General features: G+C 44.4%; 1 protein-coding gene and 1 long non-coding RNA gene across 2 annotated transcripts in view; both read right to left on the reverse strand.

Moving 5' to 3' along the window:
- Positions 1-7,078: 7,078 nt before the first annotated feature.
- LOC147004427 (uncharacterized) lies at positions 7,079-8,982 on the reverse strand. Its single transcript, XR_015047263.1, has 3 exons — positions 8,948-8,982; positions 8,889-8,907; positions 7,079-7,162 (listed from the first exon to the last, which is right to left on the reverse strand). It is a non-coding gene; the product is annotated as an uncharacterized LOC147004427 (long non-coding RNA).
- Positions 8,983-10,880: 1,898 nt separating this feature from the next.
- Positions 10,881-16,440, reverse strand: part of Rad54b (RAD54 homolog B) — an 83,780-nt gene continuing 78,220 nt past the window's right edge. The window contains exons 13-15 of the mRNA XM_021159883.2: positions 14,795-14,861; positions 14,424-14,624; positions 10,881-11,187 (exon numbers count right to left, since the gene is read on the reverse strand). Coding sequence (XP_021015542.1) covers positions 10,976-11,187; positions 14,424-14,624; positions 14,795-14,861 — 480 coding nt within the window. The 3' untranslated portion in view covers positions 10,881-10,975. The remainder of the gene's footprint in view (positions 11,188-14,423; positions 14,625-14,794; positions 14,862-16,440) is intronic.

Genomic DNA, 16,440 nt, shown 5'->3' on the forward strand with positions numbered 1-16,440 from the left:
TGTTTGTTTGTTTTTTTGAGACAGGGTTTCTCTGTAGCCCTGGCTGTCTGGGAACTCATTTTGTAGACCAGGCTGGCCTCGAACTCAGAAATCCACCTGCCTCTGCCTCCCGAGTGCTGGGATTAAAGGCATGCACCACCACGCCCGGCCCCTGTCACCCTCTTCTGGCCTTCACAGGTTGCAGGCATGCACATGACATACATATGCAAATGCAGGGAAAATACACAACACACTCTAAATGTGTTTAAAACGTGTCCCCTGAAAAGTTCATCTCCTGGTTCTCTTTTGACCCTGATGGCTTTCATTGTGGCATTTCCATACATGCATGTCATTTGCTTTCTTTCACCCTCTTCTCCAGTGTCGTCCCCAGTCTTCCCTCCCTCCTAACTTGCTTCTCTGTCTCTGTGACAAAACACTTGACCAAAAGCATTCAGTGTACAGATTATGGCCCATCATCAAGGGAAACTGCAGGACTTTGGGGCAGAGGCCATGGAGGCCTGCTGTTCACTGGCTTGCTCTCATGGCTCACCTAGCCTACTTTCTCAGACAATGCAGGACCACTGTGGGCTGTGCCCTCCCACATCAGTCATAAACCAAGAAAGTGTCCCCTAAACACAGGCATGCAGGCTCGGTCCATGACAGAGACAAGTCCTCGAGAAAGGTCCCCTTTTCCCAGATGACTGCATCTTGTGTCAAGTTGATAAAAACTAACAGTACACCCCTCTTCCTACTGGTCCCCTTCCTTCCCTAAAACAGCCTGCCAACCTTCTGGTTTCATGGCACACAAATTCCATTTTCCTCTCTTTTCTACCTTCTGCTTTAGACCTCTTTTTTTCTTTCATGGTCTCCTTTCTAATTCATGGCTTATACATATACATGGACCCATCTATCGATATTTGTCTAAATTTAACAAAAATTTTGATAGACATTTTAAATGCAGATTGTGTATATGAAAGAAAATGTGGCATTTGCCTGTGTCTGACTTATTTTTGCTTAACATTTATCTCTAATCCCATTCATTTTCCTGTTAATGTCATTTTTTTTTCCGAGTCAGGGTTTCTCTGTATAGCCCTGGCTGTCCTGGAACTCACTTTGTAGACCAGGCTGGCCTCGAACTCAGAAATCTGCCTGCCTCTGCCTCACAAGTGCTGGGATTAAAGGCGTGCACCACCATGCCCGGCGATTTTCTTTTCTTTAAAGATTTCATATATATATATATATGTATATGTGTGTGTGTGTGTGTGTGTGCGCGCACACACACACACACACACACACACACACGCGAGGGAGAGATGTGCATGTGGGTGCAACTCCCGCAGAGGCCAGAAGGCAGCACTGGATTCCCTAGAGCCAAAGTCGCAGGCGACTGTGAGTCATCTGATGATGCTGGGACCTGAACTCAGATCTTCTACAAGAGCAATACCTGCTAACACTGGGCCATCTCTCCACCCTGATTGCATTATTCTTTATTGAGAAATGTTAGTATGATGTATATATACTTTTTCTCTGCCATTCATGAACTGAACTTGATTCCATCTTTTGGCTACTGTGAATATTGCAACAATAAACACATGTGTGCTTCTGGGCATGCCAATTTAGAGTCCTTCGGGTGTCTATCAAGAGCGATCTAACTGATCACCATAACTCTATTTTCATCCTTTTGAAGTCCCTACACCAATGTCCACAGTAGCTGCACTAGCTCACCCTCCCACCATCAATCGCTGAATGAGGTCTCCTCTCCCCTGTACTCACCAACATTCGTTGTTTCTTTTCTGTTTTAGACAGGGTTTCTCCACATAAGCTTGGCTGTCCTGGAACTATGTAGACCAGGATAGCATTGAACTCACAGAGCTGTGCCTGCCTCTGTTTCCCAAGCGCTAGGATTAAAAGAATGTGCCACCACAGCCAGCTGCCATTTGTTCTCCTGACTGTAGCCATCCTGACTAGGGTGAAATGGAATTTCATGGCAGCTTTAAGGTGCATTTCTCTGGTGTGGAAGATGCTGAACACCTTTCTGAGTATTTGTTGGCCATTTGTAGCTCTTAAGAACGTACTTTAATTCAATAGCCCACTACTTACTGATTAGATGGGTTGATCTGGTATTTAATTTTTGCAGTTCTCTCTACATTCTAGATGCTAATCCCCTGTGTGGGGCATGGTAAAGATTGAGCTGGGGAGAGCTCTTAGGCTTATTTCTAGGCCCTATGTTCTTTTCCACTCGTCAAGAATCCTGTTCATTACTATGGTTGTGTACCATAATTTGAGACATAACAAGGCTGTGTGATAAACACAAGGCTTCCCAGAATGGTTTCCTCAAAGTTTCTACCTTCCAGATGGCCAAGTGAATAAGTATTAGGGCAACCAGCCCCTTGTACTGCAGCTGTCAGTGTCTTCTTTGCCCATGATCGAAGTGTAAAATGTAAGAGAAGTCAAAGAATAAAGGTTAAAGTGACAGTGACTGCAATAGTTTTGCCTCCCAAAGTGCTGATACAAGCCCTAGCTGCTCTCATGACAGACGAGTCACAGTGACATAAATCATTGAGGTCCAAAAGTTGAAAACAAATACAATAGCAAAGACAAACAAAAACGCAACCTTTGCAGAACCCTGGCATAGGTTACTTTGTCAGTTTGCTTGTGCCTCACTCCACACTCAGTCACTCTCATTGTGACTCAGTGATTCTCCATCCCTTGATGCTCACTGACACTGCCGTCCTACTGAAGACAGCTCAACCCTAGCCCTCACCGAGCCTTTCTTAGCATCTACGCTGGGGAGGAATGGTTAATCTCACTCCCAGATAAGCTAACAGCAATTGATGAGAATTAAATGAAGGTTGGCACATCATTTGACTGGGCCCTTAGGGTGTAGGCTTGCCATTCATTTATGCACGCCTTTAATCCCAGCACTCGGGAGGCAGAGGCAGGTGGATTTCTGAGTTGGAGGCCAGCCTGATCTACAGAGTGAGTTCCAGGACAGCCAGGGCTATACAGAGAAACCCTGTCTCAAAAAACAAAAACAGAGCCATTCATTTACCATTGACTGGAATCCACTAGTGATTTGGGGAGCCTGTCCACACAAACTACGAGTGTGAGTTCCCAAAGACTCATGGAATCTGCACTTCTGACTTGGGCTTCGACCTGAGACATATTCTCGTGTTACTAGGCTTGGGAGTCTCTTCTGTAATTAGTGCAGAGAGAGGCAGTAGGCACATGGAGAGCTTGCATCAGGGGCACCAGACTTAAAAAAGAAAAATTATGACCCCCAAATATAATGATTAACTTACACCTAACACTCCAGGGTTTCTAGTTGTGTAACTTACTCCAATAAAGCTCTGAATCCAAAGACTTGTCCCCTCAGTATCTTTTTAATGATAAAAGCCGGATCCTAAATTGGTATTGATTTTGTGGGCAACAAAGAGGGAGTCTCACGGATGGAAATTTGAAACAGCTCAAGGGAAAGAATAGACTAACTGTGGAAGAGAGCCACAGGAAATTGGTCCTAGATGAAAAAAAAAAAATTCTATGTTACACAAGGAAAAAGGAAATAATATCCCTTTACACCAAATCATGTTGAATCCTTCCTTGAACACCAGAATTAAATCAGTAAATCCCTCTAGGGCATAAGCCATCCGGGATCAAACTGGAGAAACAGTACCATCTGCTGGTTATGTGTGATTTCTGCAAGCCTTAGGATTCCAAAGTGGGCAACACAAGACAACGTTGCTTGGGCAATGGGACTGTGGTGTGGAACACAAATGGACTCTATATGCTCCTTCCAGAGAGGATACAGAAGATGGCCTGGGTCCAAAGCTTCAATTACGGGGCATCAGAGACATTCATGTTTTAAACTTAGTGATTCAGTACTAATGAGAAATGATTAAGTATATTTACATTGTCATTTAAAACCAAGGTCACCAGTGTAGAAGTTGTATAAAAAACATATGTGTGTAATTAGAAATTAATCCTGAATTATAATTACTTCTTGTTGTGGATTTGATTTAATGCTAGCACATTATGGGTTTCCCAAATTACACAGGAATTCGCACATCTGCATGTAAGATGCTGCAGATCCCTGCCCCGGTTGGCGGTAATTGGTAAATGAAGAGGCTGGGCAGGAAGAAGCAGGACTTTGAGGTTCCCAAGTAAGGGACTCGAATGAAGTGAGAATCACCATTACCGAGGAAGGAACAGGTCCTGGCCTGAGAAGTAGGGGGACAGAGACTGCCAACATGTAAGAGTTGGGGATTGTGGCACAGGAGGGCTGCAGGCCTGGGTCCTTGGTGGCTGGGATGGAATATAGGTTTTAGTAAGTAATAATTCAGGATTAGAGGGGAGAGTGTGTTAACCACAGATAGGTTTGGAAGTGGCCAGCCATTGTGCTGTTTAAGGCATATTTAATATAAGGCTGTTAGTCCATTAGCATCATGGCAGGCTGCACAGCAGCACTCAGCAGGCAAGATGATAGAAAATATCCTGAACCACAGATGGGGGATGGGGTAGACAGAGACAGAGATTGTGGGGCCTGATATGGGCTTCTGAAACCTCAAAGCCCACCTTATATGACACATCACCAAAGCCACACCTCCTGACAGCTCATCAACTGGAAACCAAGCATGCAGATATAAGAAACTATGGAGGCCAATCTCATTCAAACCTCAGCACCATGGTTACCAATTACATGACAGATTGATAGCAATCATGGAAGCAAAAAGAACCTGCATTGTTTAGATGGCTTTGTTGTTGCTGTTTGGTTTTTGCTGTTGGTTTTGTTTCATTTTGGCCTTAGTTATATATAACTATATAAGTATATGTATGTGTTTATGTATATATATATGTGTGTGTGTGTGTATATATGTATGTATATATATATATATATATATATATATATATTTGGGGGGGCACGTTATTTTCAAGACAGGGTTTCTCTGTGTAGCCCTGGCTGTCCTGGGACTCACTCTGTAGACCAGGCTGGCCTCGAACTCAGAAATCCACCTGCCTCTGCCTCCCAAGTGCTGGGATTAAAGGCGTGAGCCATATATTTTTTAAAGATTTATTTATTTTATATATGTGAGTACACCATTGCTGTCTTCAGACACATCAGAAGAGGGCATCAGATCCCATTACATATGGTTGTGAGCCACTATGTGGTTGCTGGGAATTGAACTCAGGATCTCTGGAAAAGCAGCCACTGCTCTTATAACTGATGAGCCATCTCTCCAGCCCATTGCTGTTTGTTTGTAAAGAAGACACAGCTGCTGAAGGACTGAAAACCACAAACCAGGGGAAAGAGTCAGACCCCCAGAAACCACACTTGATACTTAAGGTTTGAATAAACATGGTCCCCAAAGGCCAAAGAGAATGGCACTACTAGGTTTGTAGCCTTGTTGGAGTAAGTGTGGCTTTGTTGGGGGTCACTAGGGTCACTAAGGGGTGGGCTCTGAGGTCTCGGAAGCTCTAACCTGGCCAGTGTGGCTGTCACTTCCTGCTGCTTTGGGATCCAGATGTTGAACTCTCAGCTCCTTCTCTAACACCTGTTTACCTATATGCTGTCATGCTTCCCGCCATGACAATAATGGACAAACACCTCTGAAACTATATATAAGCTAGCCACAATTAAATGTTCTCCTCTATAAGAGCTGCTGTGCTGTGGTCATGGAGTCTCTTCACAGCACTAGAAACTGTAAGACATCTCCTTCAAGGAACTGGCTGCAGCCCTAGACTGGCCTTGCCAAGTTATCCCTGGACAAAAACACAGAACTAAAGATCCCTTTGTGCTTTCATTGAGCCCTCTGGCTCCCCGTATCCCCAGTGTCACCAACTGGGGACCAAGTGTTCAAATGCCTGGGCCTACAGGGATCATTTCAGTTACACCACCACATTCTACCCCATGGTCCCCACAGGGTCATGGCTGTGGTATGTGTGTTGGGGATCAGCCGTGGTTCCTCGTCCACTATTTTGTCCTCAGGGTGGGTGTCCAGGCACCAATGCACACTGAGCTGGAAGGATGAAGGGGAGTCCAGAACATGTGGAGTCAGCAGGATCCAGGTCCAGCTGGGAATGAGTGCTGGGTGAGGGTGGGGGTCTCTCTGAGGATTTTAGTTTTACAGCTCTTTTAGACAATACTCAATGAAACAGCTCTCTTAGACAGCCTTCAGTGAAACAGTTTGCATGCACTTTACTCGGGGTGAACAAAGGCTATATACGTACCTTAAAAAGTGAGAAGGAGTTTTCAGGGTGAGTGTGGATCAGTGGCTGGCGTGTAAAGTACTGTGAATGCCTTATTTGTATGGAGAGGCATTCCAGGAGTCCCAGGTACTTGTTGGGCAGGTTCTTATCAAGAAAAAAGAAGCTAAACTTGTAGGTTTGCTAAGGACTATGTGACATTCCTCAGGTAGAAAGAAGACTGGGGGTGAGGCTCCCCAGATCAGGCAGAGAAAAGGAAGCCTTGCTAAGAAAAAGGAGTCCCCCATTTTGAACCAAGCTCAGAGGAGCTATCCAGACATGGTAGACTGCAATCTTAAATAGCGAGGTACATGCCACATCATAATATAAAATGCATGTAATCCAAAGTCAGAAGTCCCCATGTCTTTCAGTCTCAACACTGTTTAAAAGTCCAAAGTCTCGCCGGGTGTGGTGGCGCACGCCTTTAATCCCAGCACTCGGGAGGCAGAGGCAGGCGGATTTCTGAGTTCGAGGCCAGCCTGGTCTACAAAGTGAGTGCCAGGACAGCCAGGGCTACACAGAGAAACCCTGTCTCGAAAAACCAAAAAAAAACCAAAAACAAAAAAAAGTCCAAAGTCTCTTCTGTGACTCAAGGAAATCCCTCAGCTGTGTGTAGGCATGCGTGGGGAGTCAGTTCTTTCCTACCACCTACAAGTGGGTCCCAGGCTTGTGTAGCAAGTGCCTTGACCTCTGAAACATCTCGAAGTTCCCTCTGGGCCTTTTTTTTTTTTTTTAAATAGTGTAAGACATGGCTCTGTGCTCAGATATCAGTCTAGTACTTTAAAATGAAATCTGTGAGAAAGAACCCAACAGATCATTAAAGAAGAGAGGAAGTGCACTGCAGTCAAGCTCAAGGCAGCTGCTATGTGGCTTGGCTCACAGACGGTCCTGAGATAGAACCAGGCATGAACAAAATGAAGTCTCTGTCTTCAAGGAGCTCAACCTGGTGGGAAGAAGGGCAAAGCAAGTTGTCAGTTAAGAGAAAAATGTGTTACTGCCCCATAGCAGAGTCAAAGACTTGGAGAATAGAAAAAGAGAATGTTTTATAGATGTAACTCAGGGGTTAACAAAAATTATCTAGAAGTGAGTCTAACCCCCCCCCCCAGTCCTTGGCCTATTAAAGTCCCAAGTCTTTTGAGTCCCAGAGAGCTTAGCATCTCCACGCTCCACAGGCCCTGCGCTCCCACATCATGTAGGCTTTTACACATGGGTTTTCTCGTGAAGCTCAGCCTCTTCTTGGATACGAAAGACTGTATCCTTAGGGTAAGAGTTTAGATTGGGCAGAGATGGACAGAATTATAGCTTAAAAGATATTAGTAAACATTATGTACTGAACCATCCTCTTAGCTCCAAAAAAAAAAAAAAAAAAAAAAGTATTTTAAAAAGAAAACTCTTGGGCTGGCAAGATGGCTCAGCGGGTAAGAGCAGTGACTGCTCTTCCGAAGATCCAGCAAAAACATGGTGGTTCACAACCACCCATAATGAGATCTGACGCCCTCTTCTGGTGCATCTAAAGACAGCTACAGTGTACTTATGTATAATAATAAATAAATCTTTGGACCAGAGTGAGCAGGGACTGAGAGAGCGGGGTTTACCGGAGCGAGCAGAGGTCCTAAAATTCAATTCCCAACAACCACATGAAGGCTCACAACCATCTGTACAGTGTACTCACATACATAAGACAAATAAATTTTGGAAGGAAGGAAGGAAGGAAGGAAGGAAGGAAGGAAGGAAGGAAGGAAGGAAGGAAAAAAGGAAGGAAGGAGAGAAAAAAAGAAAGCTCTTACATCAGATAAACATTTTCAACAAAGTAGCAAAATCAGCATTCAGAGGCTAAGGAATTTAACTTAGTTGGTAGCCTATTTCCACAGCATGTACAAAGCCCGGGGTTCTATCCCTAGCACAGTATAAACTCGGTTAGTAATGTACTCCTGTAAGTCCAATACTTGGGAGATGGAGGAAAAAGGATTAGATATTCAAAGTCATCAGTTCAAACAACACAGCAAGTTTGAGGCCAGCCTGGACATGAGATACTGTCAAAAAAAAAAAAATCACATGGAAAAAACAGCATTAAGTTCTAGATTAATGAACTCATCAAGAAAGAAAGAATCTTTAATCCTCCGAGCACTTGGGAGGCAGAGGCAGGTGGATTTCTAAGTTGAAGACCAGCCTGGTCTACAAAGTGAGTTCCAGGACAGCCAGGGCTACACAGAGAAACCCTGTCTGGAAAATCCAAAAAAGAAAAAGGAAAAGGAAAAGGAAAAGGAAAAGGAAAAGGAAAAGGAAAAGGAAAAAGAAAAAAAGAAAAGAGAGAGAGAGAGAGAGAAAGGAAAGAAGGAAGGAAGGAAGGAAGGAAGGAAGGAAGGAAGGAAGGAAGGAAGGAAGGGAGGGAGGGAGGGAGGGAGGGAGGGAGGGAGGGAGGGAGGGAGAGAGAGAGAGAGAGAGAGAGAAAGAGAGAAAGAAAGAAAGAAAGAAAGAAAGAAAGAAAGAAAGAAAGAAAGAAAGAGAGAAAGAGAGAGAGAAAGAAAATCAAGGGGAGTGTAGTCCCTGAGTAGCCATCGCAGGAGCTGTCAAAGCCACAGTACCTCTTTCCCACTCCAGCCTGCAGCCACCATAAGGTACCACCTATAGGAGCTATCAAACGGCTATCCCTGTCAGAGCTGTGGCACCTGTCAAAGCAGCAGCCACCTCCTTTCCTCTCCTCAGGAGCTGCTCATGCTGGCAGAACCTCCTCTCTAGCCTTCTTCTGAAGTGGTTGGTCCCCCTCTCCCCAGATGCAATGGTGCAGTGACCAGAGCCCCTTGCAGCCTGGGAGGTCTTCCCATCTTAACCCATGGGTCTGATGAAGAGAAAAGGGGGTGAAAAAAGTCACCAATTCCCGAGCATGGAAACCCACCACTCCTCACTCCAGAAATCTCTACCCTGAAAAAGCTCTGTCCTGTATTCAATTTGTCTCTGTTCCCTCTGGGGAGCAGAGACAGCCAACCCTGGATTCATCCCCCCACACCCTGGGCCCTCCCAATAAATCTCTTTTATGAGATTTATTACCTGGTGTGACCTTCTCGTCAGAAGAAGCCAAGAAGCAGTGAAGAGAAGAGGACATGGAGCAGGCTGAGGCTCCTCAGCTCCTCTGTTCAGCTGGGGATCCCCTCCCCTAGGAGCTGCAACACCTCCGCTGAGGAGCCGAGTGGTTCCTGGGCTTCCAAGTCGCAGGACACCTTTCCATCGGAGCAGGAACACTTACAGGGGGACTGTCCCATTCGTAAGAGCTTAAAACAACAACAAAACTACCCAGCACTAATTTCTAGAATGGAACTTTAAGTCACTGAAAAACAATTGAGATCCTTACTGTAAGATGGAAAGACACCACTATGGGACTGTAGAATTACCAAAAGCAATCTGCAGACTGAATGCAATCTCATTAAAATCCCAATAGTGTGTTTCACAGAACTAGGAAAAAGAATCCTAAAGTATATCTAGAAGCACAAAAGGCCTCAAAAAACACAGGCTATCCTTACCACAATATAACAACCACAGTCACAACAACAATAAAATCACAGTCCTGGCACAAAACAAGTGAAGCAGACAGAAGCCCCTCAAGGCACATTGGTGGCAGGCCCCTTCCTGAGGTCCTCCAGCCACCAGGTTCCACCCACAGAACACAAACTGCCAGACCCTGCCCCCACCCCACATAGTAAAAATAAAAAGCACAAGCTTTGCACTTGAAAGGCCCCCGCCCCGCCCCGCCCCCAAGAAATCCTATATAAACTGTCTTCTGCCTAGTTCCCAAACATAGGCAGCCTCCCTCCTCAAACAATTGGGTTTTTCACTCCCAGTAAGTGTGAAGTTTGCCGCGTGCTGTGACTTTGCTGTATTCCTGGGCTCCCGGAGCCTTCTCCCAGGGCTGAGCTGCACCGCCTTTGCTGGGGAACCTGCAGGCAGCTGGAGCAGAACTTGTGTAGGGAAGCCTTCCCCTTCAGACTTGCTGCACTTACAGTCTCCATCTTTCTCACTCGGCACAAAACTATTCAAAATCACGGCTGCAACTGTGTAAACTGCTAGAGGAAAACACAGACCCTGCAAGACACAGGCACAGGCCGGGCCTTTCGTAACAGGAAACAATGTGAGTGCCCACAAGATGACAGGAAGCAGCAGCTCCCAAGTGTGTGCTTGCGTTCACCAGCTCAGCCGCCCACGCCCACTCACGCCCTGCTGCCCCTTCCTTAATCTCCCAGCTTTAAAAGCAACACAAGGATGAAGCCCTGAGTACAGCCCAGGAAGCCATCGCCAGAGTGAAGAGACAGCCAGCCTGCAGGATGAGATCTCTGCAACTCCATCAGGAGAGTCATATCCAGGACCCATAAAGAACCACAGAAATTAAACAGCGAAAAGGCCCCTAAATCATCCCATCAGTAAGCAGGCCAATAAATGACCCAGACAGCTCTCAAAAGAAGAAACAACCAATGAACACTCAGGGAAGTGCGCAGCAGCCTTAGTGATCAGGGAACTGCAAGTTAAGCTGCTGACACATGGACGCTGGCGGAGCGTGAGCTGATGCAGGGCGGCACACGGTGCATTTCAACACTTAAGGGTACACACAGGAAAGCAAACAACTCAGCTTTTGCTGTATTTAAATAAGCATAGTGTGAAACAGAGTTCACTATCATTTACATAATTTTGTTCATTTTCAAAATTACATTTTACTCCTGTATTAATCTTTAAGGGGAGCAAGGGAATGTAAGGACACAGCCCTTCATTAGACGGCAGGAGCTTGGTTGGTTATATTCTGGAAAAAGAACGACACATTTTCCCGTATTCTTTCGAGAAATGGATCTGGAAGATTTAAATGGTCTCCAGAAAAATGTTTCCACTGCTTCAGCTGTGACATGGACAGAGGTCTCGAGGAGTCAGACTTCTGAGGGCCGAGCTGACACTGCCGGGAGGCGACGGGGCCTTCTGACGCATCCTCTGCAATGAGTTAAACAGTGAGGCTCTTTGGGAAGCAGATACCCTGCTACATACAGAATCGTGTGCCACATCTGATCTCCACAGTTCAGACTAACCCATCAACCAGTCATCCTTTTTACAAATTGTGATAGGCTGCTGACTGGGTACTCAATAAGCCTTCAGGCCTCTGAATCCAACAGCTTTAAGGTCTAGTAAGAAAGATACACACCAGACAAATAATCTCTCAAAGAAACGTTTGCAAGTGCACAATCCATTAGGTAAGGCCTGTGGGACAGAGCTGGGATGGAGTCACTGTGGGACTGAGCCCTTGTCTTGTGTGCCTAAGGTCTCTGCTCCGATCTCCAGCACCAATAAATAGACAAGTTCTATGTTTATTTTTTTTCTGTGTTGCAAACACAAATATCTCGGTCAGAACTCCATCAATCAAATTTATTAGTCTCTGCAAGGAACACACCAACAGACTCTGAACTGGCTCCCTATGAAATGAGTCATCGAGTTAGGTAAGATTTCTTTAAAGATTTGTTGTTATTTTCTAATTATGTGGTTTATGTGTCTGAATGTGGGTGTGTGCAATGTGAATGCAGGTGCCCAAGGAGGCCAGAGCAATCACCAACTCTGCAGCTGGAATTACAAACACTTGTGAGCCTCTCTGTAACACTAATAAGTTATCTGACAAATATATACTTAACTGCATGAAAAAGGTGTATAAGTAAAAATATAACTAATTACACATGGTAGCGTGGTGGGTAAATAAATGATTATATATCCATACAATATAAGATAACATGGCAGAGTGGGTTAGGAACTCACTCCGGAGGCTCTGCATATTGATATTCCAAAAATCTTTGAGCAAATTTAACATTTTTACATAGCGTGCATACCTCCCACTACTCTCCCATTCCACTCACTTTGAAACGTGTGGCCTCTTTTATAATAACCATTGCTACCCACACACATGCAAACAGGCTGAATTTACTTAGTATTGCTTGTGTATATGCGTTTAGGACTGAATATTTTTAAATAAACCATGAGTAAAGAATAAATAATAATAGAAAATATGAAATGTTTAAAAATGAATAAGAATATCAAATTTATGAAATTCTACATAAAAGAAAATTTAAATGGTTAAAAAACATTTTAGAAAATAAGTTTGAAAATCATTAAGTCATTCTGGGAGGTGGTGGTGCAGGCCTTTAATCTCAGCAGAGGCAAGAGCATCTCTGAGTTCAAGTCCAGCCTGGGCTACAAAGGGAGTTTGAAGCTATCTCAGGGTACCTAACAAGAACTTGACTTAAAAAAAAAGGTTAGCCGGGCGTGGTGGCGCACGCCTTTAATCCCAGCACTCGGGAGGCAGAGGCAGGCGGATTTCTGAGTTCGAGGCCAGCCTGGTCTACAAAGTGAGTTCCAGGACAGCCAGGGCTATACAGAGAAACCCTGTCTCGAAAAACCAAAAAAAAAAAAAAAAAAAAAAAAAGGTTAAAAAAAAAAAAGAGGAAAAGTTTTACAAAATAAAGCATAGTAAGACCAAATGTCCATAAAGAGAAAAATGAACATATTTATCTGAAGTTTGAAATCTACTCCTAAGACAGTAAGGTCACTACCTATGAGATGAAGGCTTGCCTGTCTACATACATGTTCCAGACCAGCCAGAGCTACATAGTAAGACCCTGTCTCAAAAACTAAACAATAAAATAAAATCCACCCTAATAAATAAAAGTATATCAATATAACTGAAATATAATTATGATTATGCATAATCATATCTATTAATTCTAGTATGTGCAATAAAATTTTAGAATCTGTAAATTTATATAAACTAGATTATATGCTATAGAAAACATTAGCTATGGGTTGGGCTTGTACAGTATTCATTCATTTAGCATGTTCAGAGCTCTAGATTCAATCTCTAAAACCACAAAAATTGTATAATGTATGGGTATGTGTATATGATTTAATGTGTATATGTATGTACATGTACATCAATTTAATATGTTTATACATGTTTTGTTTTGAGAATTTAATATATAAGTACTGTACTTACATCATATACAATTTCAAACTCCTCCCTTTAAGAAGTTGAAAAAGAATAACTTAAGCATCACAAAGATGTATTTTATAATTTCTGTTAAGTGTCTGTGTGCCGGGTGAATACACGTGCACGTGAGGGGCAGTGCATTTGCACTTTATGTGCCATGTACACAGACTCATGCCCAGTCTATTACATGGTGCTAGGATCCAAAGTCCAGTCCTCATTCGTGCAGCAAGCACTGTCAACTGCAGAGTCATCCCTCCAGCCCCCAACATCATCTACTAAGTGACCTCCCATCCTGGACACGGCTTACTCACTTCCTGTTGTCCCCTAGCTCCCCGTGAATAGGGTCTAACTTTAAAGACAGATATTCTCAGGCTTGCCTAAACAACACTCGTGTCCAAGTACTGAGCAGCACAGTTGATTATTCTAAGCACCCTCAAAGGCTTGCCCCATTATGAATAAATCTTACATGCTTTAAACAACAATACATAATTCTGCTAAGTATAGGATTTTTATGAAATTCCAATAAAACTTTACATCTTTCTTACTCTGAAGTCATTCTATCAGGCTTTGAGAGATTTGCCTACATAGTTAATTTCTCTACAACAGATTTAGAAATAAGAAACTAAACTGAGCTAAGGTTCTATGGAATATTTTCTCTACTGTATACCTAGTGCTTGCCCTGCAACCCGAGGAACAAAGAGAACTAACACATGCAAATGGCAGACATTTTTACGTTACTCTTTGTACTGGCTATTTTTGTGTCAACTTGACACAGCTGGAGTTATCACAGAGAAAGGAGCTTCAGTTGAGGAAATGCCTCCATGAGATCCAACTGTAAGGCATTTTCTCAATTAGTGATCAAGGGGGAAAGGCCCCTTGTGGGTGGGACCATCTCTGGGCTGGTAGTCTTGGTTCTATAAGAGAGCAGGCTGAGCAAGCCAGGGGAAGCAAGCCAGTAAAGAACATCCCTCCATGGTCTCTGCATCAGCTCCTGCTTTCTGACCTGCTTGAGTTCCAGTCCTGACTTCCTTTGGTGATGAACAGCAGTATGGAAGTGTAATCCGAATAAACCCTTTTCTCCCCAACTTGCTTCTTGGTCATGGTGTTTGTGCAGGAATAGAAACCCTGACTAAGACACTCTTTGAATGTTTTCAGAGACAAGTTGAGTGTACTGTGGTAATAGGATCAGCAGACAACTCACCGGTGTGACCTTTATCCCCTGTGCACTCACAGTCAAGCAGGTCATGAGTGATACAATGTGAATTTTCATGTAGTGTGAACAAGTTCTTAAGCTCTTCCACTGAAAACTGGATATGTTCCGATGATCTGGTTAGGTCTACCACTGCCCCGGAAAGGCCTTGCTTACTGATCTGCCTTTGATAGATCTTTTCCTCTATTGTACCTGGGGAGAAAACACCCATTAGATTTTCTTCTGTGTCTATTATTTGTGTTGGGTAAAATATGTTTATTACTTATTCTCTGATAAAAGAATACATTCCAGATGTTGAAGCACAAACTAACAACCAAACAATTTTAAGGAGCTACATTTTTGTCAGGTGAAGGTTTTTTTACCTGTAGTCAGGAGTCTGTAAATATGTACAGGATGCTTCTGACCATCTCTCCATACTCTAGACATGGCCTAGACAAAAGAAGAATTATGAATACAATAGAAAACAATGGCCCTTGCCACATCAGCAATCTGCAGGAATATACTGTACCATTGGGAAGATGCTGAGAGGTAAGAGCAGCAGCCTGGCAGGCCAGTCTGAGGCCTAGAACCTACGCTGTAAGAGAGCCAGCTCCTACAGGAGGCCCTCTGACCTCCACAGACATGCCATGGCACACAGTGGCGTACACACACACACAATGTGCCCTCTTTACATCCTTGCCCTGGGTTCAGATAGGGAGACTAGCACTCATAGAGGCGTGTGAAGGAGCGCAGCAGTGCCACGCAACAGTGAGATGGGTGCACTCATAGAGGCATGTGAGGGAGCGCAGCAGTGCCACGCAACAGTGAGATGGGTGCACTCATAGAGGCATGTGAAGGAGCGCAGCAGTGCCACGCAACAGTGAGATGGGTGCACTCATAGAGGCATGTGAAGGAGCGCAGCAGTGCCATGCAACAGTGAGATGGGTATCTTGATAAAACATGAAGGCAAATTTAGACAGCCAAGATTCGAAGAAGCAAGCACAGCCTGGGCATGCAAGGTCCCAGCAGCCAATAGTTCACCCTTGAAAATCCCTTCCAGTGTCTGCAATCACTGTAGGCTCCCTCTAGTTTAAGGATTAAAGTGATACTGGGCAGCACAGGGTTGGTATTTATACCTTGCCCACCCTCCCAGAACAGCTGCCTCCAATGCCCTTAATCCGTGAAGCCTGTTACTACCTCCCCCTCTTACTGACAATGTGTGCGTGCAGCTTTCTCTTATCCCTACCTTACCAAAATGGAAAACCCCACCAGGCACAGAATAACGCCAGCACTCTTGGCCATCAATTTCTACCACACAAACTAATCCACTGATCTAAAGCTCACAGAGGAAAATCCCCCAACTTGTGAGATAAAAATTTTAAAGAGTGCCACTCCCAAAACCACCTAAGAATCATTAAAGGCCTGTCTGTCTGCTCTGCCCCAGGCAGCGGTGGATCCTGAGGTAGGGTTACTCCCTTTCCCAACCCTCTCTCCTACTGAAACGTAGGTCTTTGTGTCCGCCCGCCTGCACTCAGTGCAGTTGTGTGTCTACAATCATCCTTCATCTCCCCTCAGGCTGACCATCACACCCAGCTTCATGTGGTGTGACTCTGACCTCTGGAGGGAAGACAATCGATCGAAGGACTCATCAGGCTGTCATGGAGGCACTTATGTTACAGAACCAGCTGCCAGCAGAAGCTCTGGACATCAAACCTTGGGTGACGTCCTCTAGCTGGCACTGTCCCTCACTGGTGCTGAGAATCAACTACTGTTTATAAAGCTCTGAGGGGAGAGGGGGTGGAGTTCGTGCCTAGTCCCTCCTGATCCCTGCCTTATGCCTTTGCTGATTTTAGTGTCCGTGTAAAACACTGAGTGAGTACAGCTGCTTTCCTCCGTTCTCGGAGGCCTGGTAAGTCACAAACTCCATGGCTGTCTCAGGATCCCTTAATGAAATGCCAACTGAAGTAGAAATCTATCTGCTAAAACCTCAAAAAACTTAATAGTCTGAAAAACCCTGGTCTTCTCCACA

Source organism: Mus caroli, unplaced genomic scaffold, assembly GCF_978045245.1.
Source record: "Mus caroli unplaced genomic scaffold, Mus_caroli_1 scaffold_6, whole genome shotgun sequence".
NCBI lineage: Eukaryota > Metazoa > Chordata > Mammalia > Rodentia > Muridae > Mus > Mus caroli.